General features: G+C 34.8%; 2 protein-coding genes across 6 annotated transcripts in view; both read right to left on the reverse strand.

Annotated features, from left to right (window-relative positions):
- Positions 1–726: 726 nt before the first annotated feature.
- Positions 727–10,223, reverse strand: Chro (chromodomain-containing protein chromator). Of its 5 annotated transcripts, none has more exons than XM_076409553.1 (23): positions 10,090–10,223; positions 9,436–9,790; positions 9,016–9,372; positions 8,738–8,956; positions 8,414–8,681; positions 8,165–8,358; positions 7,926–8,108; positions 7,836–7,869; positions 7,251–7,375; positions 7,032–7,192; positions 6,722–6,973; positions 6,298–6,665; positions 6,102–6,241; positions 5,984–6,036; positions 5,572–5,926; positions 5,345–5,513; positions 5,127–5,288; positions 4,835–5,069; positions 4,566–4,771; positions 4,238–4,509; positions 1,850–2,012; positions 1,619–1,786; positions 727–1,560 (listed from the first exon to the last, which is right to left on the reverse strand). In XM_076409553.1, the coding sequence occupies exons 2-23, from the start codon at positions 9,757–9,759 to the stop codon at positions 1,466–1,468; spliced, it is 4,503 nt and encodes a 1,500-aa protein (XP_076265668.1). In that variant the 5' UTR covers positions 9,760–9,790; positions 10,090–10,223; the 3' UTR covers positions 727–1,465. The 5 variants fall into 5 exon arrangements, with proteins under 5 accessions (XP_076265668.1, XP_076265667.1, XP_076265669.1 ...); XM_076409552.1 differs by having other exon boundaries at positions 4,566–4,774; XM_076409554.1 differs by having other exon boundaries at positions 4,566–4,774; positions 5,127–5,249; positions 5,984–6,048.
- Positions 10,224–10,697: 474 nt separating this feature from the next.
- Positions 10,698–25,240, reverse strand: part of LOC143199633 (uncharacterized) — a 58,099-nt gene continuing 43,556 nt past the window's right edge. The window contains exons 3-4 of the mRNA XM_076409579.1: positions 12,245–12,451; positions 10,698–12,188 (exon numbers count right to left, since the gene is read on the reverse strand). Coding sequence (XP_076265694.1) covers positions 11,991–12,188; positions 12,245–12,451 — 405 coding nt within the window. The 3' untranslated portion in view covers positions 10,698–11,990. The remainder of the gene's footprint in view (positions 12,189–12,244; positions 12,452–25,240) is intronic.

A 25,240-nucleotide genomic window follows, 5' to 3' on the forward strand; every position in this document is an offset into this window, starting at 1 on the left:
GTCAACGAATGGGTCTGTTGGAATATTTTTAGTTCTGTTTGTAAGGCTTGACGACGACCAACGAAGGTTTGTTGGCATTCGCTTGCAATCCGTAGAGTGTCAGTAACATCAAAAGAAATGAATGGAATCGACAAATGCGGCGTTGAAAAATACGAATTCACGCTCAACAAACGTTTGCTCCCAACAACATATGCAATATGTATATTGCATCGAAGGCCAATGGAATGTTCGGTTTCCAACGCCGACTCTCATTCGTTGACCCGGTCTGTACGCAGCAAGTCACACAGGGCATTAGGTTTGTCACTTTAAAATTAACAGAGGGCAAATTCTTACTTTATAATTTTGTTGCCAAACTTAGTCAATAGTTTAAAAACAATGTCACTGTCGAAACTAAGGCTGTCTCTTATTAATGAATTATTTTAATCCTGATAAAATAAATGCCTGTTAATAAAACATCAAGTTATATAATTTATTCAATTATTTTTGATTAATATAAATACATTCGTTCGAAATATTTAGTTCTGTATATTTCTTTATGGTTCATTTGCATTAAAAATGGTTTGCGTTAAAATAGTTAAAAATAATTTGTAATCAATAACGATCCCTTACTGTTAATATTAACCACGCCCACTTATATACGTAATTCCACACTATCAGCGATTGTTTAGAAGTTACTTTGCGACATTTATGTTTGAAACAAGCGAAAAAAAAAATAAAACAAATAAATTAAATACTAGAAAAATGTTTATTGAATATTTATTTATTACCTAGAATAACATAGGTAGTAGACAAAATATTTACAAAAAATTTACAATCATAATAGATACTGTTTATTTTTATACCTGATACATAAAAGGGACCAACATTTCTTGCAAATAAAAAATAAACTACTACTGTACTTGCCAACGGCTATTTCTATTATGTTATTTAAAAAATATATAGGCGGTCACCAATAAAATTAAAGTATCCATGGATATATATATATATATATTTATATATATAGGGATGCGTGTGTGTATTCATATATATGCATGACGAAAAAAAGATAACAAAAAAAAATTAGAGAACCGAAGTTTTAAAATATCAATACAACAACCATCTTTAAAAATACCTGTTTTCTTTTAAACTCTAAATATATTTATCTCTATTCTAACCACTACGCGTATGGTTTGTACATAGAAAAAAAATGTTCCTAAAAAAATACCTGGGTATGAACGGCAACACTGCAGACCGAAGTTCGGTCGTGTTCGGGCCAACTTCAAGCCGCGCCCCTACAGTGCGCTCGACCGCGTGCGCCACCTCATCGCTGCAATGTTCCCATCGATACGCCGCAAGAGGCTTAACAACCACCCCGACCAAAGAATAAAGATCGTCGCGGGACACTGTCGAAGACTTAGCGAGGGAAATGCATGAAAGGAATTAGTTTTTGTTTGATCTGCTGTATGTAACTGGTGCGATCACCGGCTTATTCTAGCTCCAGGCTGGCGTATTCCTCGGGCGAAACTTGCGTTACCATCAGGTTACCGTCCGGGAGCATCACGACGACTTTGTGGGTACCACCTGGAATAAAACACGGTCAAGACGCGCCCGCTTGGGATCCGCGCGGCGATCGACTTACCTGGACTGGGAGGTTCGGCTCTGACGACTTGTGCCACGACCTGATCTTGCATGCCCTCCTCGATGCCCTCGATTTCGCTGACGTCCGTTTTAATCTGTAGGGGAACGGTGGCGGCGGAATCGTCCACCAAGGCGGCGGCCACTGACGTAGGCGTGGCCTCTCCTACAGCTGTAAGAAAACCGTCTTCGTTAAAGACACAAAGTTGCTGCTGGTCTCGCTCGGCTTCGCTACCTTGAAGGGGATTATCTTCCGGGATGGCCAGGACTGATTCGGGGGTGGGCGCGACTTCGGAGGCGTTCGGTTGCTCCTCGGCCGGCGTATCTCCCACCTCGTTCGTCACAAGTAGGCACTGCTGTTGGCCATCGGGGCCTTGGGTGATCAAGATTGTCTGACCCTGAAAAACGATTTAGGTCCTATAGTCCTTATCCAGTAAAACAGCCGATGCAGGTTATCAACACCGTCGAAAGTATTGCCCAATTCAGTTTACAAAAACGTAAATTCCCTTTTACACTCGGGATATTTATCTCACTCATTTTACTAATTTATGCAACGAAAAAGGTCACCCTACCGATTATAAGGGTGTGTAGTGCACCAGAAAACAATAATTACAATAAAAAGGACTTCAGGCAAACAAAATGACAGCTGTACAATGATTAAGACAACTCGACAAAGCTGAAAACTTTGCAAAGCCATCTACCATTGAACATACAAAGCTTGAAGGATCAGCAATTCCAACGGCAATTAATATATGCAACAAAAAATCGAATGATAAACAAATTAAAGTAACAAAGCAGAAAACTGTAACCAACGAGCCAACCATCGCCGACATGATGAAATTGTTCAGTAAAAGCGACACTATTTCAGTCAATTAGCAAACAGGGTAGAAATATTAGAAGATCAAGAAGGCAAGATAAAGAAAAACAAACATGAGTATTTCGTTCTTAAGAATTATAAAATGGTATGCAAATGGCCTAAATCTGCGAGTCCGAGAACTAAGACTATTTATAAGGATAAATAACATAGATGTAGCTCTCATATCGGAGACTCATCATTCTAAAAAAATTATATTAAAATAATTCCGAAAAAATATTGAAATTTTTGCCGGATATTTATCCAAAAATATAATATAAATAATAATATAATATATATATATATATATATATATATATATATATATATATATATATATATATATATATATATAACTTTTGTGTTTAATTTTAAAGGCTGATTTTCTGGTATTTAATTTTGTTTGACTTAAAGTTTGCTAAAAATATCGCTTTTAAAAAACATTCATTAAAATATCGGTATTTTTCCGGGTTGTTGCAAAAAATGTATTTAAAAAGAAAGATCGATTTTTTTATTCTCCGATATATCGATATTTTTGAATTGAAAACCGTTCTACAATGATATTTGAAAGTTTAGTTAAAATTTTTTGTCGAGGAATCGTTAATACCAAAATACACGTTTTTAGTTTGCAGTTGATGTAAGTATGAAATAGCCCAAATTATTCTTGTAAATTAATTAATAAAAAGCAATATGTACAGTTCATTTCAGTTATCTTATTTAAAATCAATATGACACTGATTACTGTCACACAATGCTGATTTTATATTAAATAATAGTAATATGTGTAATGTGAAAGATACATGATATTGGATATCTAAAATTTGTCCGCGACAGCACGACATTAAAAGTGAATTAGCAAAAATTCTAACAGCAAAATATAGAAATAGTTATAGTTTAGAAGATCGTGGCTATTTAAACAGCTTGATAAATCCTTACGAGACAGCCAAATTACAAAAAGATAATCAAATGGTTTATATGAAATGTCTGTTTACAATTATTCAAATATAAATTTCACCAAAACATGTTTTTTAATAATTAGAATAAAAAATTGTGAATAGCTAAAATATATTGATGACAAGCACTTTGTATCAATAAGTTTATATTTAACATTCGAAAGAGGTACTATAGAGTGCCACCAAAATTCTTTTTATAACTTAAATAAAAATATCCACACTTGAAATTAAAAAAAAACCTAATATAAGAAATAATGCAATTAAAAATTGTACAACTGTAATTAATGCCTTAGGATTGTTAATAAAACAACTGTCTAGATGTAATATTAATCTCTTTTAATAACCCAATTGATGCCCTTGTGATATCTGATCATCCATGCTTTTCTCCCTCTGTCTACTGTAAAAACCTGCATAATACTGGGTCTATTTCTGCTGGTTTTCAGAAACAGTGGCAGAATTATTTTTTTAGCGCATTTATGGAGGGAACTATTTTAATTCATGCATCATTTGGACATGTGTTTGAAGAATCAAAACATATAAGATTACGCAAACTGAAGAACTGAAAATCTCTTAGATTCTACAACACTCATTGAGAACTTTAGAAAGGAGCTACAGAAGCAAAATATGGCGCGAATGTCCAACTACACAAATATTCATACTATTATTTACAGAAGAATTTCAATCAACTAATACAAGCACACGGTAAAAAAACGTCGTCCGATCGATATATCTTTTTTCAGTGCATTTATAACAGGATTTTCTTAACCAGTGCATTTGTTATCGGATGAACGTAAAAACGGTAGAGGATGGTAAATACCTGTTCGTTTTGACCGGCGACTTGATAGATAGTACCGTCATCACCGGTTATGTAGATGGGATTATCGCTGTCGGCCATAGTGAACGACGACCAATCGGTAACACTGTCATTCGACACTGCCTCGGACGTCTCCTGCTGGTTAAGCGCATCGTTCTCCAACGACTCCGACTGAGACAATGCTTCCTGTTTGATGATGGGCGAAGAGACAGCCGCCCCCGAAGAGCCCGGCGGCTTTTGGGCCTTGGTTATGGTGCCCATGGACGTGTCATCATCTACGACAAAATTAAGTATTAAAATCGTAACGTTGGAAAAAATCTCGGGACGTTACCAGTCAAACTTGGCATGTTAATCACGGCCTTGGGCTTCGACGCTTGGACCTTGTTGTGCACAGATGCAGCGGAGCTCATCATTCCGACACTAGGTTCGGATTTCCTGGCGCTGGTCACCACCCTGCGCACCACCTTCGTCGGCGTCTGCCTCTGGGGATACTGGCCCTGAACCTTCTGCGTTCCACCCATCTGACCAGACGAATTCCTGCTGTGAATAAAAAACCGATATAACGTTTTCGATGCTCAAACGGACACCATCGAAACCAACCTAACTACCGTGGGGCCCTTTCGAACCATACCGCCCGCTTGACCCATCTGACCGGTGCTTTTCGTCGAATAAACCTGCACCTTGTTGGCGGCGTTGCCTCCGATCTGTTGACGCACGCCGCCAACCGAAGAGTAGGTACGCGTCGGCTGCAATGGCGATGGCAACGGTTTCTGCGGAGCCAAATTGAACTTGGGCTTGGGAACTACCGTTCTGGTCCTGATCACGTTCATATTACCTGGAAACCGACGCTGATACCGATGCCCCGTTGGCGACGTTATAAAGCAAACCTTACCGTGACTACCCTGGGGCGCTATCACATGTCTGACGATGGTCTTATTATGCCCGGGCACTCTCTGCGTCACCATCGAGTTAATGACCTTCTGCTGAACGACACGCGTGTGTTGCTGCGGCCCGCCTGCTTTAACCGAAGATATTATTGCTCTCTGCTGCCCCGCTAAAATATCGTAATTTGATGCGTATCACACAAGTAACCAGTCAGTCGAGACTCACCCTGTGTCAAAGCCTTGTTTAAAATCGAACCCTCCGTCAATCCGTGCGACGTGGTGTACTTAACAACCCGCCTAACGCCGAGATGCCCCGATGATGAAACGTCAGCTTTAATGGTCTGGACGATGGTGTTCTTCGGCTCTTGCGCGATGGTCATCGTCTCCGTGTCCACCTGCAACAACAACAAAACTAAACTCTAAAACCCATGATACGTCGATGAAACGACGTACAGAAGTGTCGCCCTGAAGATCCTCCTCGGTGATATCGGCGGCGGCCAGTTTCACGATGTTCTCGAGTTCGTTGGTGGTCTGCGGTACCGACTGAGGTTCCTCCTTAATCACCACCGGCTTGTCGACGTATTCTCTGCCGGCGATCTTGCCAGTTTCAGGATCCAGGACGAATTCACCCGGTGGACTCTCCGGTTCAGGCAGTGGATCGTCCAGGGCCGGGAACGGTAACGGCTCCAAACCGTCATCAGAATCCTCGTCACTCCTCTCATCAGACAATTTGGATTGGTCATATTTCCTAATGACCTTCGTCGGGTCGGTACTCAATGGCGAACCTTTACGAATTTTTACCGGATTCCTATACAACAAACGTAATAATATAATAATGAAACGCCAAAAGAACAATGAGACGTACTTTTGCGAGGAAACCTTAACTGGCGTGACCTTGATAGGGCTAGAGGCTACGGTCTTTGGTGAAATCTAAAACATTGAACATCACTTTTCTATAATGACACAAGGAACGATCAAATTACTTGTATAATTTGCTTGGTGGTGTTGCCCTCCTTCTTCACTATCTTGATCTGGGTCTGTCCTATTTTCGGAGCTACCTTCACGATAGTCTGGCCTCCGCTAGTAGCGACCTTAGACGTTGACGAGTCCAATTTTATGATACCTTTAAAAGAAAATGTTGCAGGTCATGTTCGGGATTAGTCTTAAAATGGCGCCTACCTGCTGTTTTCGACATAATATACACTCCAGAACTGAGAGATGGCAACTGCTTCTGGTTGATGCGGACGACTCCGTTTGCGTCTGGGATTAGAATGTTTGAGGGCAGAATTTGCTGAGATCCGGTACTGCCATTCTTCACTGTAATGGGGGTGGTAGGTTTTCCCACTTTCTTTACAGAAATTTTGGGCTTGATATCTTTATCAGAGTCGTCCGATTCTTCTTCCAATTTGATTCTCTTCTCATCATAATCCTCGTCGCTATCGTCATCGTGTTTCCTCTTATAACCAGTTGAATCGTCATCTGAAATATTACCGCACCAGGCCTTGACCTGATTCAAAGCCTTCTGTTTACTAGACCTCTGGGGGCGGCTGTAACAATATAATTTTAGAATCTCGCCAAATAAGTGGAAAGAAAAAAATATTACCCGGACCCGCTCGCATAATCGTCCGACATTACATTTGACATTTTCGGGGACATCACCTTCGGCGCAATGGGCACGTACTGGCTGGTCGTCGATTTGTTGTACGATCGATTTGGGGGCCTTCCTCGGCCCTTGGGAGCGGTCTGTGTCTGTTTGGCCTTTTCTTCTTTCACCCGCTTCAGCTGTTCCTCAAACTTCTCGAGCATTAACTTGCAATGACCCAAGTTGCTTACTGGCTCCCATGTGTTTGACTCACTAAAAAACCCCGTCAAGTCGAAATATAAACTGATGTCGAACGATAGATTAAACTTACGATGGAAAGCTCTCCCATTTGATGTTATACTCCCAGGTTTTCTTCCTAGGGTTGAACCTCTTCGCGACAATCTTCTCGACCGGAAACTCCTGTTTCTGTGTGGACAGGATTTTGGTAGTGCGAATAGCCGTGTTGGTTTGATCCCGATGGGGAGACCCGATCTAAAATTATATAAATCACGACATTTAAGGCTTGCCTTTAAATTCGGGATGCGCTTACCTTATTACTGGGCATAATTGTAACGTCATTATTTAATTTGACAGGTTTGTTGATTGTTTTCTTGATTATGTTGCTCGGGGAACTGTCTCCGTCTAAACTGTCCGAATTTTCTTTGTTACTGTCAACTAAAAATATAATAAATAATACTCGATTTTATTTCAAAAACATTTCAAAGAATATTTATAAATGCTAGAAAGACCTACGTATTTCGGCCATGGGATCGCACAAAAATTAACTTTTTTCACTGAATAAGGCAAAAAAATTTAAATTCAAAATACAAATGCCTAATAACAAATTCAAATCGGGAAAAATAGGCAACAGTTAAATATCTCTCAGTCAGAAATACGATAATTTAGATATTTCAATTGAGCTATGTAATATAACCTATAATTTGCGGTAAACAAATGAAATCTAAAAATAAATTATTCTAAATTTATTATATATTATAAAATAATAATTAAACTAATTAATTAGTGATTATTCACGTTAAAAATGTTTAAATATTATATAAAATGCGTAACTAATTGAAATTTTTATGTTTTTTTAAGTTACATATTGACTAACAAGTAAGTAAAATTCACTTACCAAACTCCAAAGGCAACGTTTCATTATCTACTACCTGAAATAAAAAAAGAATGGATAAAATATAAGTGGTTAAATATCAAATAACTTTACCTTTTGTACTAAAACTTGTTTGTTTTGCTTCCCTTTAACTTCAGTTATTTTCGCACCCGAAATTTTACTGGCAAACTGTATAGATTGTCCTGCAGTTATCCATGCATTTTTATCATCCTCTGGCAATTTACACCACTTCTGATACATTGACCATGAAGATGAACTACTACTAAGTCCTAGTTCCTAAAATTTACACCTACCATGCAAACATCAGATTTACACAGATCAAAATTACATACTTTAGCTTGTTTAATTCTCCATAGAACATATCCCCAAACTTGAGGTTTGCTTTCATTCTCACATGAACTGGTTATTGTAGACACTTTTGTGCATTTTCCATTCTTATGAGCAGTAAATTCCTCAATAAAATAAAAGGTATTGTGACACTCTCCACACACCAAAACATCAAACTTTTTAATTTCTTCTTGTGCTTCTACAACATAATTAAAAATAGCAACTATACCATTATTATTTGTTAATGTATTTACTATCAATAAGAATCCTATCTCTAGACACTCCCGATGTGTCCTGTGTGTTATCATTTCCAAATATATATTTTTCATCATCGTCAGTTACTGCCTTTTCCAAACCATCACATAATATTTGTTCAATACTTTTTTGCGTATGATTTTCATTTTCATTCTTGTCAGGGTTTATCTTCAGCGAGTCATCTATTTTACCATTTTGGGTGCTATCTGTAATTTTTTTTGGTGGAATTTTATCAATCTCCTTCTGGATCTCTTCAATGGACTCAGCCTGAAAAAGTACATATAGTCCAAAGAAAAACTTATTTCCATGGTTAAAAATCAGACCTGCATAAAATCTGATGGGGATTCAGTTTCCCGAGTATCCTCATTCATGTCTTCAGCTGGTTCATTCTTTGGCACTACATTTTCTTTAGAATGTGCTTCCAAATGACTCTCATCTATATCCATAGGTTCAGGTTCTTTATTTTGGCTTAAATCAATATCAGTTTCTGATAACTTTTCTTCAGATTTAACTGGCATGGTGCTTTCATTAATCTCGCTTAACTGCAATGAGTATTATGCACAATATGTAATTGCAAGCATGTATTTACAGATTTACTTACAGCTAAAGCTTCATCAGGCAGGGTATCATTTTCAAGTGGCAATGAATTTGTATCCTGCATTAGAGCTAAAGGTGGTTTAGAAGTAACATTCTCTGGCACTACCAAAACATTGTCTGGCTCTGCTGGTAAAGCATTATCTTCCACAGGGATACCACTTATTTTATCATCTTCAATATTATTTTCATCCTCACCTTCTAGGAGTTCTTTATTCTCAGGTTGCAATACTAAATCTTCACTAATCTCTTTTTCTTGATCATTTTCTTTCTCTTCTTGTGAACCAATGCGTTTAGAACTAAGTTGTTCATCTGCAATCCTTTTGATGAACTGATCAATAGCAATGGATGGGTCTTCTTCCCCCTTAAATTAATAATTTATACTCTATTAGCACTTGATCGCAAAACAAATAAAATCGATCAATACCTGTGAGTCGTCAAGACCTTCTTCTGGCTGTGGCAAAACTTCTGTGTTATCTTCTACAGAAGGAGCCTCTAGAGATTGTGTATTCTCTAAGGAAGGAGTATCAACAGAACTATATGAAATTGAATCAGGTGTTAGGGCATCTGATGATGTGACCAAAGCATCAGTGACCACTGCTGTAAATTGAGTATCAGTACACACGAAAGTGCTATTCGTTTGGTCAGTGTTTAACGTAGAGGTCGTGGGAACAGGAAAGTCGTCCCCAACATCTAGAGACGGCATTGAAACACTAGCCCTGTGACCAGGCTCTTTACTGATTTCATCCATAATACGGCTTGTTTTGTTTTGTATATTTCACCTGAAAACATGATTGGTATAGCAGTCATAGTCATGCAAACGGAACAATATTCTGTGTATTATTTATTTTTTATATTTAGCGCCAAAAAATAGTTTTTTCGAACAAGCCTCCTCTGACCTACGCAAAGAAAAGAATGGCCTCGCTGTCAAGCAAGATGGCCGATTAGACAGACGGGAAGAAAAAGGATGCCTGCGAAAAGTCAAGTAATTTTTCGCACTAAAAAATATATGTTTACTACAAAAAATGCAGCTCTTTACACCCCATTAACCTTTATAACAATAATACGTTATATACTTTACCTCACGAATAGTTTTTTAATAAAATCACCACTAGCGTTCCGTACATAGCGAATGTGCTGCCGCGTCGAAACTACGCACTAAAACATGGCGGGAAATGCCAATCAACGGGCTCACACACGATGCGTAAATATGGTCTATTTAATGCCTTTTCTTAGGCTTTCCCGAAAATATCTTGTGAAAAAATGATTTTTACTTATGGAAAATGACACCTGTCCAGAATGTTGGCCAATCTGATTTTTGAAAATTTTCCATTTTTTGTTTTCAAGTTTGTCGCCATGCCAACTTTAAACAAGGACAGACTTATGCATATCTCACTAACTAAACAGAGATAGAAACACCGCCTCCATTAGTACAAAGCGGTAAGTTTAAATTTGACCTCTCGTAATTGAACAGTAATTATTGCAATAATAGTACGATATTAGGAAATAATTCCTTATTTTATAAAAAATAGACGCCATATTTAATTAGTATTTATCGATTTTATATATGTACCTGGAGAAAATACATCCGTGTATATCTGGTTGCGGATATGAGGAATTAAAATTAATATTTTTATGTATTTTTCACAATGTAGGGAGAAATAGGCGAGGATAAAATGAAAACGTATATTTATAATAATAATCTTTATTGATCTGAATAATATATCGTTCAGATTATAATATAATAGTAAAAAAACGACTTAAAACTAAGAATATTAAAATTATTCATCGATAGTGAGATGGGAATGCGGCTAAAACTAAAAAGAGTCTCAAGTCAGCTGTTGAATTGTCATCATTGAGAGTATTATTTGTGGAGAGACCGTGCGACAAGTGTATGATAAGCCAGGGTCGTTATCAACACCTTGACGAGGGAATGGGGCCACTACAGCTGAGCTACGTCACCGATATGTATATCTTAATAGAAGCCACAATAAAAAATACGCTCTTTATTAGAGAAGGCACGAATCACAACTATTCACGCGTCACAAGGAGCCAATTTTCACCGTTGAAAATATAGTATCACAAATAAGTGTAGTGGAAGATACTTGTTTCTCTTATATTTAACAATAGGGAGTAGTATACATTATATACAGGGCGTTTCAAAAATATTACTACGAAAACGTGTTGTCGCCAACCTTACGTACTAGACAATACAGTTCGCCGCTAATTTCAGACGTACATTCAGTCAGCAAGACTGCTCGGAATCACCACTGTTCCGGGCTTCTTGCGATAATTTATCAGAGAGTTTACAGTTACAGCCGGTGAACGGAAATAATTTGTCGATATTATTTTCGATCTCATAATCGCGAGGCGCTCCACCTCGCAACCGATAATATAATACCGTAGCGGTTTCGATAAGGTCGTCGCGTGTCAATTGTTTTTCCCAATCACTCGATAATTATGGTATTATTGAATGAACACTTTTTAGATTCAATAAAAAATGTTCCGCATTTGACATGCCCATTTACATAAAAATTATATAAAAAGAAAGAGTAGTTTCACTGTGTATATCACACTGAACACCTGTGCGTTCGGGTAGCCAATTAAATATAATTAATCATAGAAATTTAATACTTAATATCACCCATCAACAATAGAAAATTGGACACAGTGGGCGGGTCTACGGAAAACCGGCCAAAACGTCGCTATCTCCCAATAAATAACCGTTTCGTTAACGAAACCAGTTTCTCCATTTGGAAAAATCGCCGATTTATTTTGCTCAGTTGCCGGAACTACCGTTAAAACCGACGAATTTCTGACCACCTACTGTAACTGTTTAACATATCTGGACGAATTTCAAATATCACAAATTATTGGGTAAGAATGCGTTCGATCCTTACAAAATGTTGTTTTTTTTTGTTTTGTTTTAATTTCGCCGTTAGGGGAAGCGTGTTTTCTTCGTTCTGCGAGGATACGCTTTTCCTATGTTTCTCCCTTCGAGCAACAGAGCTTCAGCCATTTTCTTCGACGCTGCTGTTTTCGTTTCTTGAGAACCGCCGTGATGGCTTCGTCGAAGGCCTCCTTCAGGTTATTGCAGGTCTTCGCCGACGTCACGACGTAGGTGGCGTTGAGTCGGTGAGCTAATTCTTGTGCGCGGGCTCGAGTCACTGGTCCTTGATGCTGAAAGAGAACGTATAGTTAGTAACGCTATCGGTATCAATATTGGTATCGATCACCTGTCTGTGGAGATTTCCCAGTACGTCGAGATCATTGAGTAAATCGGACTGGCATCCAACCAAGACCACCGGAGCCCCTAAGCGTGTCAGTTCTTCAGCCCACCTCTTGCAGGCGGACTCAAAGGAATTTGGTCTCACGACGGAGAAACAAAGCATGATGACGTCGGTGCCGGGATAGCACAGTCGCCTCAGGGAAGCTCCCAGTTCCTGTGAACAAACAAAAAACAATTATAATCTATCCAAAGTAGCAGTGAACTGACATCAACAAGATGTATAATGTATTGCTTATGGCAATTTGTAAATTCGTTTTAACATCACACAATATTTTTCTTCTCAATTTGTTCTAATAAAAAAGAGACACAATGTTGTCTGATACGTTCGAACATGCAGTAGAATTAGACTGCAAAAATCGTTCGGTTGTCAAATGTCTGCAAAGTTACAAGAGTCTAGTTAAGTTCAGTCCTCGCAGCGCTCGAGGATTTGAGTTTGAGTTGCAACGTTGCCGGTTCTTGAAAATTATAGGTATATTTCAAGAATATAATATAAATGGAGTTAATTATCTTGAATGTACAAGTTAACCTAACACCATAGATCCTATCATTTCTGTTGAAATCCAAGTTAAAATGTCTTTATATGTTTTTCGTCCCTTATGATACATAAAGAGTAATATGAAGAAGCTTTATTAAACATCTTTCATTTTAAAAAGAAAAAAGTTGATGTAAAACAATATGTAATTATTTATCAATACATAAATACTCCAATAACAAACCAAAGTTATATTCTCCACCAAATTAACATCTCACTTGAAACTCAAGTTCAAATTTAATTAAGTTTACTGTCTATTATTTTAAGCCATAGGTGGTCTAGAAAATAGTACAATGTAAATATCATAAAATAGCTCTAACTTACAAACTATTGTGGCTTTTTAATTATCTGTAGTTTAAGTCCTTGGATAGCATATGCATTAGATGTACTATAATGTTAAGTTTATTTATAAAAGAATGTTGTTACTTGAATGTCATAAATTCAGATGACGTAAGTTCACTGCTACTTCGGATAGATTATAGAAATAATATTAACAGAAAAAGACGCATTGCCTAATCTAGTCGATTTGATGGTCGACGACCTCGGGGCAACGCGCGAGATAAAAGGCGCCGGTAATCCCCCACCAACGTCCGTCCGAATCTGGTTGCGCGGTGTGGCGCATAAATTAGGCCGAAATGAGGCCTGTCTGGAACAGGACTGATAAGGAGCACAGGAACATAAAAGGTGATGTCACAAATTATGCAAATCGTCCCGTGCAAAACGGTCGTTTCGGCGGACAGGTGGAAAAAAAGGAGTGGGGCATCCACCATCGACCATGGCCGAGTGGGTAGAGGCGTAATGCGTTCGTGAATAATTTAACTTTTTCGGGTTTGAACATGCTTTATGTTTATTTTAATCTCTCTGTATCATATATATGTTATTCCTGATGCTTCTACTTCTGCAAAGGATTGTAAATATGTATAGATATGTAAATGTTATGTTTTTATTTAATTTTAAACCAGAAATCTAGAAAAATCAATTTTTTATACATATTTTCAAATCGTAAACCCCTAAGAATGTGCCCTTAAAGGAGGTTTTTTAAAATTTAAATTATTATCGGAGATATAACTGTTTACTCACGCGGCATCTAAAACCTTTAAACGCGTTTTTTTTTTCAAAACTACTTTTCTTCAAGACAATTTACATGATATGTCAAATTCTACTGAGAACCGGCTTAGTTGGCGAAGTGGTCAAGATGACAAGACGGTCCTCACTATTGCGATAGTCGGGGGTTTGAATCCTGCTGAGATATGTTCGTAAATTTATGTTTGTGTTTGTTTATAATTCTGATTATCCAAAAGGTAAGGGTGCAAAATCCGACAAGGAAAATGGTCCCAGCCACGCCGGTAACCAGATTGGGTAAGACCGGATGTCTTCTGGGATGATCTCTAAGTAGGTTACTCGCAAGTCGATATGCTTAAAGCCGACGACCGTAATTCGGAGCCCACGTTAAACAGTAGGTCCAGTGGAGATAAACCCTAGTTGGTAAAAAGAAGACTTTAAAATACGAAATATAACACCCCCTAATAAAATATCATATATGGTCCAAAATACAGAGAAAATAAGGACTTAATTTTATATGCAATTTTGGGGAAATGTTTCGCGACGTCCAATATTTAGATGATACAAAACATATTTTTAAATTAAAGAAGTTATTATAATTACAGCAGTTTGTTTTTTATGTAAATTTTATTAGGTAATAGAATGTGAAGTCTGGAGTTAGTTACATGATGCGATGGTGTCACCTGCCACATTTGCCTGGTAAAATCTATTTAAGAACCAATCAGATGCCTTAACAACAAAATATTTTCTTTACAGATGCCTGTAATGCAAATTTATACTAACCGAAATCGCTACAATAGCGATCTGAATATCGGACGTTGCGAAACCTTTTTCCGGAGACTCTGCGGTCCAAACGAAAAAGTGGCCCAAGACAATAAAAATCGAATAAAAAATCCGGATCGATTTTACGCTTAATTTGTACCTAATTATCTCGAGAGTTAAGTCCCACCGTAATCAGGACCGGGCAAATCCGGTGAAATATCGATTTCACGTCTAAATATCGATTCATGATTCGTTTCCCGTGATTTTCGAAAACGGCGGTTCGACGTAATAAAAATCGGACAGAAAAAAAAACTCAACAACAGGCGATCTTTGACCGTTATCCTCGAAGAAAGTCTCCGTCGATCCTATCGATCCGGTAATTATACGCTGGCTCTTCTTCCTCGATAGCGCCGTTCGGCCCATGCAACGGTACTCTCGGTACGAGCTATTCGCGTATAGGGGGAAGAAAAAGGAAAACAATCGCCAATCGTAATGGTCGACGGTGCCTGGCCCGAAAAGAGAAAGTGTTATTTTTTTCGAAAACGGATTGGGTTCGGTTTGAGGTTTAGGAGAAAAGATCCTAACCTATAATCGTTCTCAGCGATGAGTAACGCTAAACCGACGGTATAAAGGTGGTCCAACGTTTTATGGTTTCTTTGCTGTTTTTTTTTGTGTCCGTTAAGACAGTTGGTCGGAACAATAAAAATCGGGTCAAAAAACATTTAGATATTAATTTTAGCGAATAATTCAAAAAAAATTTTTTCGAAAAAACAAAGGTCGACAACAATCAACATTTCTGTACGTTTTTTTATATATAAATAATATTGTTAATTAAAATTTTGAGTTGAAAAAACTTTAACAAACACCTTATTACTATTTATCATAAAAATATCAAAACATAAGGACATTAACATAATAAAAACTGATTCAAAACAAACGCCCTGTGTTTAATTATCATATTTTTCAATGACAGAAAGTTGTTGAAGATTTTTATATATAGATTTGAAAAAACTTATTTTTTTTACTATTTATCACAAATATATCGACACAAAAGAACATTGACGTAATAAAAACGGGTTCAAAAACAAACGCTCTGTGTTTGATTTTCATATTTTTCATGGCACAAGTTGGTTTCTTTCGGTTTTACGTAGCAACTAGTTAAAAGTCTAAATTTTAATTTTATCAGATTTTTCGAAAAATAGTGATCCAGAATAATGAACATTTCTGTACAATATACAACGTGGGGCAAAAGTTCCGTTACCATTTTGATTCCCTAAAACTTTACTGAAAGAAAAGATAAGTCAGTTTGGTTTTCATAAAAAGTTTATTTGGTCTTTACATTTTTTTTTGCGCTATGATCACCTAAATGCTGACCGCGATTCGCTATAAAACTTTCGGCTCTGTTTAAGGCATTTTTCATGACATCCTGCAACATCTGAGGCTGAATTTCTTCAATTTCGTGACGAATATTATCTTCTTCATATAAACTTTTGATTTTAAAAGCCCATAAGAAAAAGTCTGGTGCTGTTATATCCGGAGATCTGGCTGGCTATGCTAAATCGCCACTTCGCGAAATTAGTCTTCGTGGAAAAACGTCATTCAATAATTGAATTGTTTAACGAACTGTGTGATCTTGCTGAAACCACATGTCCTCTAGTCCTTGCTCTTCCATTTCAAGCACAAGAAAATTTCGAATCATGTCTTAGTACCGTTCAGGAGTAACAGTAACAGCAACACCTTGATCATCTTCAAGAAAACAGGGACCAATGATGTTTCCAGCATGAATACCACATCATACAGTTGTTTTTAGTGGATGCAATGATGTTTCATGATTTAATTGACGATTCTGTGTTCCCCAAAACCGACTGTTGTGTTTATTGACGTGGCCATTAAGAAGAAAATGGGCTTCATCCCTCATTAACAATTTATACGAAAAATCTTCAATTTCACCAGATAGCCTTAGGATTGCATTACTGTACTCAACTCGTCTCCGTAACAAAATTTGGACGTCTACACAACACAATGGTTAAAGCAAAACTGAGCTAAACGTCACATAACCAAAATGGCGCGCAATCAAAATTACCTTATTTTAAAAATTAACTAGCAATACATCTGCAAGAGTGTTTGTTACTGAGTAATTTTCCGATTATTTAAAACACAAGTGAGTAAAACACAAAACAAATGCACTTTATCAGTTGTTTTTGTGGTGTTAAACGATGTGTTATCGAAAGTTCATAGCTAGTACGTATTATTACTGGATGTGGTTAGCATCTCGTGCTTTATTTCCAATATCTAATAATAACTTTGCGGTTTTCTTGGTTTTTATTTAAATGATTTCAACTGATACCGTTTCTGGGTCAGTTAAAACCATCTCCATTTCCACAGTGTTAACTAAAGAAAGAGTAATTTTTTACGTTTTGATGTAAAACATCAGAAATTCTTTATAAGAGATAATTTTTAACGACATATAAAATGTATGAGTGTTTATAAAAAAAAACTGCGTAACTAGCAGTAAATTATGTCGAAGAATCTTATAGATAAGTTCATATTAAGGTGGAGGGTTGGGCAGTATTTCAATGACTTGTAAACAAAATACGTAATTGAAATACTAATATGATCTATTCAAAGTTCTTCTCATCTTCTTTATTGTTCTTTCTAGTTAAAATGAGACACAATTCTGTCTGATTAGTTCGAACGCGTAAATGAATGTGCCTGTCAAAGGTTGTCAGACGTATGTAAAATTCTTGGAAGCAATAGTGATAAGAGGTTATAACTCTAACCCATAAACTATTGTGGCTGTATAATTAATTTTAGTTTTTAGATGTATAATAATGTTAAAATAAATTATATTTGATAACGTTATTGTTGAATCACTTTAATTAGATTAGAATTTTGTTGTATATCAAAGCCCAACTGAACTAAAACTCAGAGTTGATGCGGCAACATTGGGACGTTTTGACGTCACAAATTTAGATGACGTCGTATGGACGGTACGTCGTATTGGGACGTACATATTTGGTATTTTTATTTCAATTGCTTCTTAAAAAGTAATTCTTAATTAGTTTAAGTTACCTGACTGAATATAGTTAGTATTTTAAATACTTATAAAGAAGAAACCGTCACGTGAAATAAATGGAGCCATATTGCCATCATACTAGTTACAATATGCATTGAAAGCATCACAACAGATGACAGATGGCAATGAAATATTGCAAATCATACCTAAGGAATAAATAACAAAAGACTTGAAAAGAATCCTAGAAGTAACAGGACTATCATTACTAGTAAAGAAAATGATGATTTTATTCTTTTTGTGAACAGAGTTAATTGAGTTAGAGTTAACCAAATTTCTAAATGACAAAAACAAAATGCTTATAATCCTTGAAAGCTATCCTAATATAAAAAATGTGTTTATACAATAAAATATATATTAAAATTTTATTGTTTATATATTATTAAAATTTTAATATAACAGAAATTTGTGCTTTTTCAGGATCTGTAGAAAGATTGTTCTCTTTAGCATGTTTAATTCATTCCCCAACAAGGGGCTGTTTGTCTGACAGCGTTTTTTAAAATATGATGGTCATGAAAGGAAATTCTTCTTTTGGTGATAAATAAGATTGATCAATTATATTCTATTTGCAAAACGTAACACCTGACTGTATTTTTTTTTAATAAAAATAGTTAAAATATAGTATCTTGTATCTTATGTTTCAAATATACAAGTTAAAAATATTGTATATTTTGGATTTGAAACACAGGCGAGATAATAATTTGTAATTTGTATTTTAATTAAAGCAAAATTCTTCAACTTTGTTAAAATGGCATAAATTATCTCTAAAAATCTGTACATTCTATCAAGTATTAAAAATAACTCTCATTGTGCTTTACGTCAACCCTTTGTATCAACAAAACACAATTTGCGGTTAAATTTTGTTTGTGATTGTTAGTAATAAGTCAGAGTAAAAAGAGACCGAAGAGAAAAAAGAGTTTGAATATCACTAATTTTGCAGTTTAAATACAACGTAAAGTGTCTGTTAAACGTAAACTGTTACTTAAAAGTTTTGAAAGAATGTGTAAATTTTAAGTATATTAAAAGTATTTGGTTTATTTTAAAAGAACTTTACACTATAATTTTACAGTTCAAATACAACGTAAAGTGTCTGTTAAACGTAAATTGTTACTTAAAGTTTTGAAAGAATGTGTAAATTTTAAGTATATTAAAAGTATTTGATTTAATTTAAAAGAACTTTACACTATAATTTTACAGTTCAAATACAACGTAAAGTGTCTGTTAAACGTAAATTGTTACTTAAAGTTTTGAAAGAATGTGTAAATTTTAAGTATATTAAAAGTATTTGATTTAATTTAAAAGAACTTTACACTATAATTTTACAGTTCAAATACAACGTAAAGTGTCTGTTAAACGTAAATTGTTACTTAAAGTTTTGAAAGAATGTGTAAATTTTAAGTATATTAAAAGTATTTGATTTAATTTAAAAGAACTTTACACTATAATTTTACAGTTCAAATACAACGTAAAGTGTCTGTTAAATGTAAACTGTTACTTAAAGTTTTGAAAGTGTAAATTTTAAGTATATTAAAAGTATTTGATTTAATTTAAAAGAACTTTACACTATAATTTTACAGTTCAAATACAACGTAAAGTGTCTGTTAAATGTAAACTGTTACTTAAAGTTTTGAAAGAATATGTAAATTTTAAGTATATTAAAAGTATTTGATTTATTTTAAAAGAACTTTACACTATAATTTTACAGTTCAAATACAACGTAAAGTGTCTGTTAAACGTAAATTGTTACTTAAAGTTTTGAAAGAATGTGTAAATTTTAAGTATATTAAAAGTATTTGATTTAATTTAAAAGAACTTTACACTATAATTTTACAGTTCAAATACAACGTAAAGTGTCTGTTAAATGTAAACTGTTACTTAAAGTTTTGAAAGAATGTGTAAATTTTAAGTATATTAAAAGTATTTGGTTTATTTTAAAAGAACTTTACACTATAATTTTATTTAATTTACTTTTTCTGACAAAACATTTTAGTTAATAATAAATAATTAAGATTAACTTTTACCTTATAGTATTTATTGTTTTGCAAATTGCAATGTTATGCCGTCGTCAAAAGTTGTTTGTTTATTTTAAGATATGCATTTTAATAGCTTGTATTTTGTTAAAATTTACTTTTGTTTTGGCTTGTACGTCATGAATATTTTATGAATATTTAATATTAAAGTGCTTGCAAAGCTTTCTGATCATTTTTTCACTTAAAAAAGACATTTATTGAGAAATTTTGGTACAATATATATTAATTAAAACATTTTCTTTCTTTCTTCTTCAGCATTTAATTTCGTTTTTATTTTCATGGTAAGGTTTTATTTTTATATTTTTCGATTGCATGAATCGTTTAATCGAGCTCAAGAATCAACTCTAAATTAAAACATTAATATAATTTTAAAGTTAATGAATTTATTTATCAAATCGCAATACTATGAATAATTCAAATTTATTGAATAAAGCAGAAAAATAGTCAGGAACAATTATATTTTTTATTTATGATAACATATTAAGCATATTACATTTCTTATATTTACAAAAAGTTAACTATCCCTAGTTGCAGCATGTATTATTGGTAGCACAAAACCAATTTTATAGTACAGTTAATGTTTCCATTTTTACTAAAATCTTAGTAACCACATTCGTAATTTAGAAACAAATGATTTATCTCAACAAATGAAATTCTCTTTACATTATTTTTCACCGTACGTAGAGGAAATTATCACAAATTACTGAGATAACGAATAAATCGAGAATTAGTCATCGTGAGGATAAAATTATTTCGTGGGTTTAATAAGAAAAATTAAAATTAATGTGACACTTTGTTTTTCGTAAAATGCGAGTTCCTGTATTTTTCCACAATATAATCTTGAAGTAAAAAGGTGTGGTACTTAATCATACTGCTTTCTAACGTTCTGCTTAATATAGTTCATGTTGAATGGAAACAATAAAGTTGAGAATGCTCATGTGATATATAATAAAATATCCCAAAATGTATGTAAAATTTAATTAAATAAATTACACAAGTCCGCAGGTTTTGTGACGTAATATTTATGTTTCTTGGTATGCTGAATCCGAAAATGATGTCATTTTTGTCATAGAACGACACGTTCCTTGATTATTTGGGTAACTATGTCCAATGAGTTTATTTACAGACCATTGACAATTCGTATTGTTTTATCTAATAGTGAGTACAGACATGAACGAAGCGAGTGGTCCGAACCTTCGGGGAAGATTCGACGAACAGCGATATTTTCTGGTGATCGAAATAAACTCATAGTGTGTTCGGTTCCGGTCGGAAAGTCTCGGTCCCAAAAAAGCATTTGACGTTTTTCATCGTTTGGTTCGAAGCCGCGTAACATTTTGTTTATAACTAGCGTTGGGAACTATCGAATAAAATAGTCGAAACAGTCGATAGTCGCGACACAGTCGATAGTCAAAAAACTAGCGACTGAAAACAGTAATTACTATTTAGGCACGGTTCAACTGTTAACTCGTGATGTCACACGAAGATGTACGAATCCTTTCCTGTAAATTGTGAGAGAGGAAAGGACGGAGATAATAGCTTGGAACAGTTAATTGTATATGTGCCTATATTTTCCAGTGGTAGTATAAGGGAGACGGAGATGTATATATTCCTTCATATACTAACTTTAAAAAAGAAAAGAAAAAAAATTTACTGACCTTATTTTTTACTGAAAGGAAATGTTTTAACAAAAAATCGAGAGAGTACTGGAAATATTACCCATTATTGATATAAAAACAGTCAAAAGTATTTTACCATTTATTATATAATACACAATATATTATTTACAAGCAAACTAGTAAAAAGTAGTAAAAACAGACGAAACAAAAATAGGGACTGAAACAGTCGATAGTAAAAAGTAGTTAATTACTAAACAGTCGATAGTTCCCAACGCTAGTCACTAATAAAAAGTAGTAAAATCAGTGGAACCAAAAATAGCAAATGAGACAGTTAATAGTAAAAAGTAGTCAATTACTAAACAGTCGATAGTCAATTTCAGTCGAAAGTTCCCAACGGTATTTATAACCATATTTTTCACAATGGTATAACAAAATAAAATGTCTTGTGAATCACTTTTCGATAGTAATATACAGTGTCCTTCTCCTCGAAAGCAATGTTTATTGTTAAAATATGTAGTGTATGAGCTTTTCTTGAAGAATATTAAATTATTGTAAATGGCCAGTTACATAATGAACAAAGTTATGATAAGGAAGAAAATATCAATGTTTATACAATTTTAGTATTCTATTTATAGATTTCTGAAGAGATTTCAAACATTTACAATTCTTTAATGACTGTAAATTAATCCAAAATCGTCTACGTTAAAAATCATTGATGGCACAAAATATATAAATGGAGCCATCAGGCAACTCAACCGTCAAGGATAGACGAATTATAATAAACAGGTACGAATTTATATTTACTGCATGGTGTATGGTTATATTTTAGAAATTTGATTACTGTTTTGAAGCTGCAAAATTTGTTAACTGTGCTTAAATTATTTCAGACACAACGGTTAAGTAGAATTATTATTATTTAATACATTGTTACTAGTGGTTTCCGTCTAACCTACAATTTGTCTTTATGATAACTTAAATCTAGGTATATAACTAGGAGGACCCATCGGCCCAGCTCAGTCTCTGGTAATATAATGTTTATACATTTCACTGCTGAATATTTTAATATATGCACCTCACTAGACAACACTACAAAGATCAGATGGTTTGATGAGCCTGTCTTATGAGTCTGTGTCCTGTTCTGGTGGTATCCAAGAGTTGCAATATTTCAATATTCGTATGAGAATGGAGTCTTTCCTCATGCCCCCTTGCAATTCTCTTGATTTTTTTACTTACTGTGGGTATTTGAAGGTCTCGATGTAGGTAATCAGTTCTATAGTATTTGGGTGCACCCACAATACCTCTCAGGACTATGTTCTGAAAAATTTGTATGTTACTCTTTGCAGAACATCCCCATAATTGAACTCCGTATGTCCATATAGGTTTCAGTATTTGCTTATATAATAGCAATGTATTATGTACTGATAATTGTGATTTTCTTCCAATTAGCCAGTATATTTTCCTATATTTCAATTCCAGTTCTTTTCTTTTCTTCTTTATATGTTCCTTCCAGCGAAGTTTTGCATCGAGATTCATTCCGAGATATTTAGCGTTGTTGCTGTATGGAATGATAGTATTATTTAATGTTATTGGTGCTTGTACGGTCTGTTTACAGGTGAACTGCACATGTACAGATTTACTTTCATTAATTCTTATTTTCCAAGCTTGTGTCCACTTATTTATATTGTCACTTGCCTGTTGTAAATTTCGTGAGGCTTCCTCACTATTGTCTCCGACAGCTATAGTCGCAGTATTATCAGCAAATGTAGCCATCGTAATATTTTCCACTTGTGGTATATCACAAGTGTAGAGCATTGGTCCCAGTACACTTCTTGGCTAAGTAAAATGAAAAAATTAAAGCTGACCAGGATAAGATGATTTAGATGGACGAGCCACAGTCCTTGTGCAGCGGCGGTAAAACAACTTTATGTGGAGGTACAAATGTTTCTTGTAGAATGTTCTTTACGCCCCCGCGGTGTCCAACTCTTTTTGGTCATGTGATCTGCTCGGTCTCTGCTGTCTCACAGACAAAAAAAGCAATGGAATTTGATAAACCCAGCTTGTTGTCCGGGTAACATGTACAAAATGTTCAAAAACAAAATCACAGCACACCACACCTTCGTGCTTTCAAGTTCTTGTAGGTTTCTTTGAGATCTACAGAATGACCTACAGGAATGGAAACAGCAGTCGGTGTGAAGCAGAACTGTTTTAAGGTTTCTTTTTGATGAATCTATGAAAATACTTTATTGTTCAGGATACTCAATGCATTTCAAAAAATCCTGACGTTCTGGATTTTTTTTTCATATTATTTTCGTTGTCACTACACATAATCAACTTTACGTTGCAAACATGTGTAATTTGATATTTAAAAAAACATTTTTTTTTTAATACAACAAATTATTAGATGCTTGCATGTATTTTGAGCACCGATATCTATGGGTGAAAATGCGAAGTATTAACGTACAACAACTCTTAAACAACCTAACCTAACTCTTAAATTCGACGGTTTCGACATATCTTGACATAAAATAACGGTTTTCCATTTACTATTATTGAGTTACTCAGTGAATAAGGACACTAATCATGCAATGTTCATTAATTTTCTTTAACTTGATGAAATATAATATAAAAAACTATCAAAAATACCAAAAGTCCAACCGAAATAAATACAAAAAAATGAGACGCATTAAACGGTCACGAGCCCAGCCAACCCGGACTAGATGTTAATTGGCATCGGGGATCAATATTATCTCTAAAAATTAGCTTCAATTAACGGGAGAAAAACGTCGCGGTTATACGGTTATATATATTAAAAAAAACTTGGCGTCTTCGCTGATGGCTTCTTTCAGATCTCTTCGGCGGTCTAACGCATGGCGCCCGATTTTATTTAAAGGACGCGGGATGAGCAACAGAACTTTACGCGTGAATCAGCCCTGGCAAGTGATTTCTCCTGGTTGAACGTCCAGATTTAGCGCTTTCCTTGACACGTAGGCTATCTTTGTTCAACCACCCAAGGTTAATGCCTCTTTCAGGTTCAACACGTCTCAACGTATAAAGCTAAATGATGTCGTTGAAAATTATAAAGTTGGGAATAAAGTAATTTCGGTTTTTCGTAATAGATGACTTTAAAGTACTGCAGCTATGGTAGTCAACCATTTTCATCAAATTCTGCCTTTTTTTTGTTTTTTCATAGTTTCTTATCATCGAAAAGTGAAAACCAGCCCAGACTAAACGAAAATTAGATGGTTTTTAGCAACGAAAACGACCAACGACAAGCGTCAAAAATTTGACGTTGCGACGTTGCCAGCTCCTGTAAATTATACCTATATTTGAAGAAAATAATTATAATCTGTTCGAAGTTGTTTTGTACAAACGTCCTTTGAATTTGTGACATCAAAATGTCGCAATGTTGCCGCATCAACTCTGAGTTTTAGTTCGGTTTGGCTTTGACATACAACAGAATTCAATCTAAATAAAATAATTGTTACAAAAATGTTATCAAATATATTTTATTTCAACATTAGTATATTTAAAAACTACAGTTAATTATAGAGTCACAATAGTTTATAGGTTAGAGTTATAACCTCTTATCACTATTGCTTTCAAGAATTTTGCATACGTCTGACAACCGGACGACTTTGACAGGCTCATTCGTTTACGTGTTCCAACTAATCAGACAGCATTGTGTTTCTTTTTAACTAGAATAAAATGAAAAGGAAAATATTGTCTGATTCTAAAACAATTATGAATTTACAAATTACGGCGGGTAATACATTAAACATCTTGATGACGTATGTAAAAAAAGCTTTGAATAAACTATAGTATAGTACCTTGAATTCACAAATTAAACTAAAATTTCTTTTGAAATTCA

This window comes from Rhynchophorus ferrugineus, unplaced genomic scaffold, assembly GCF_030347505.1.
Source record: "Rhynchophorus ferrugineus isolate W39M unplaced genomic scaffold, kcgeb_rfMv2 rfM7, whole genome shotgun sequence".
Lineage (NCBI taxonomy): Eukaryota > Metazoa > Arthropoda > Insecta > Coleoptera > Curculionidae > Rhynchophorus > Rhynchophorus ferrugineus.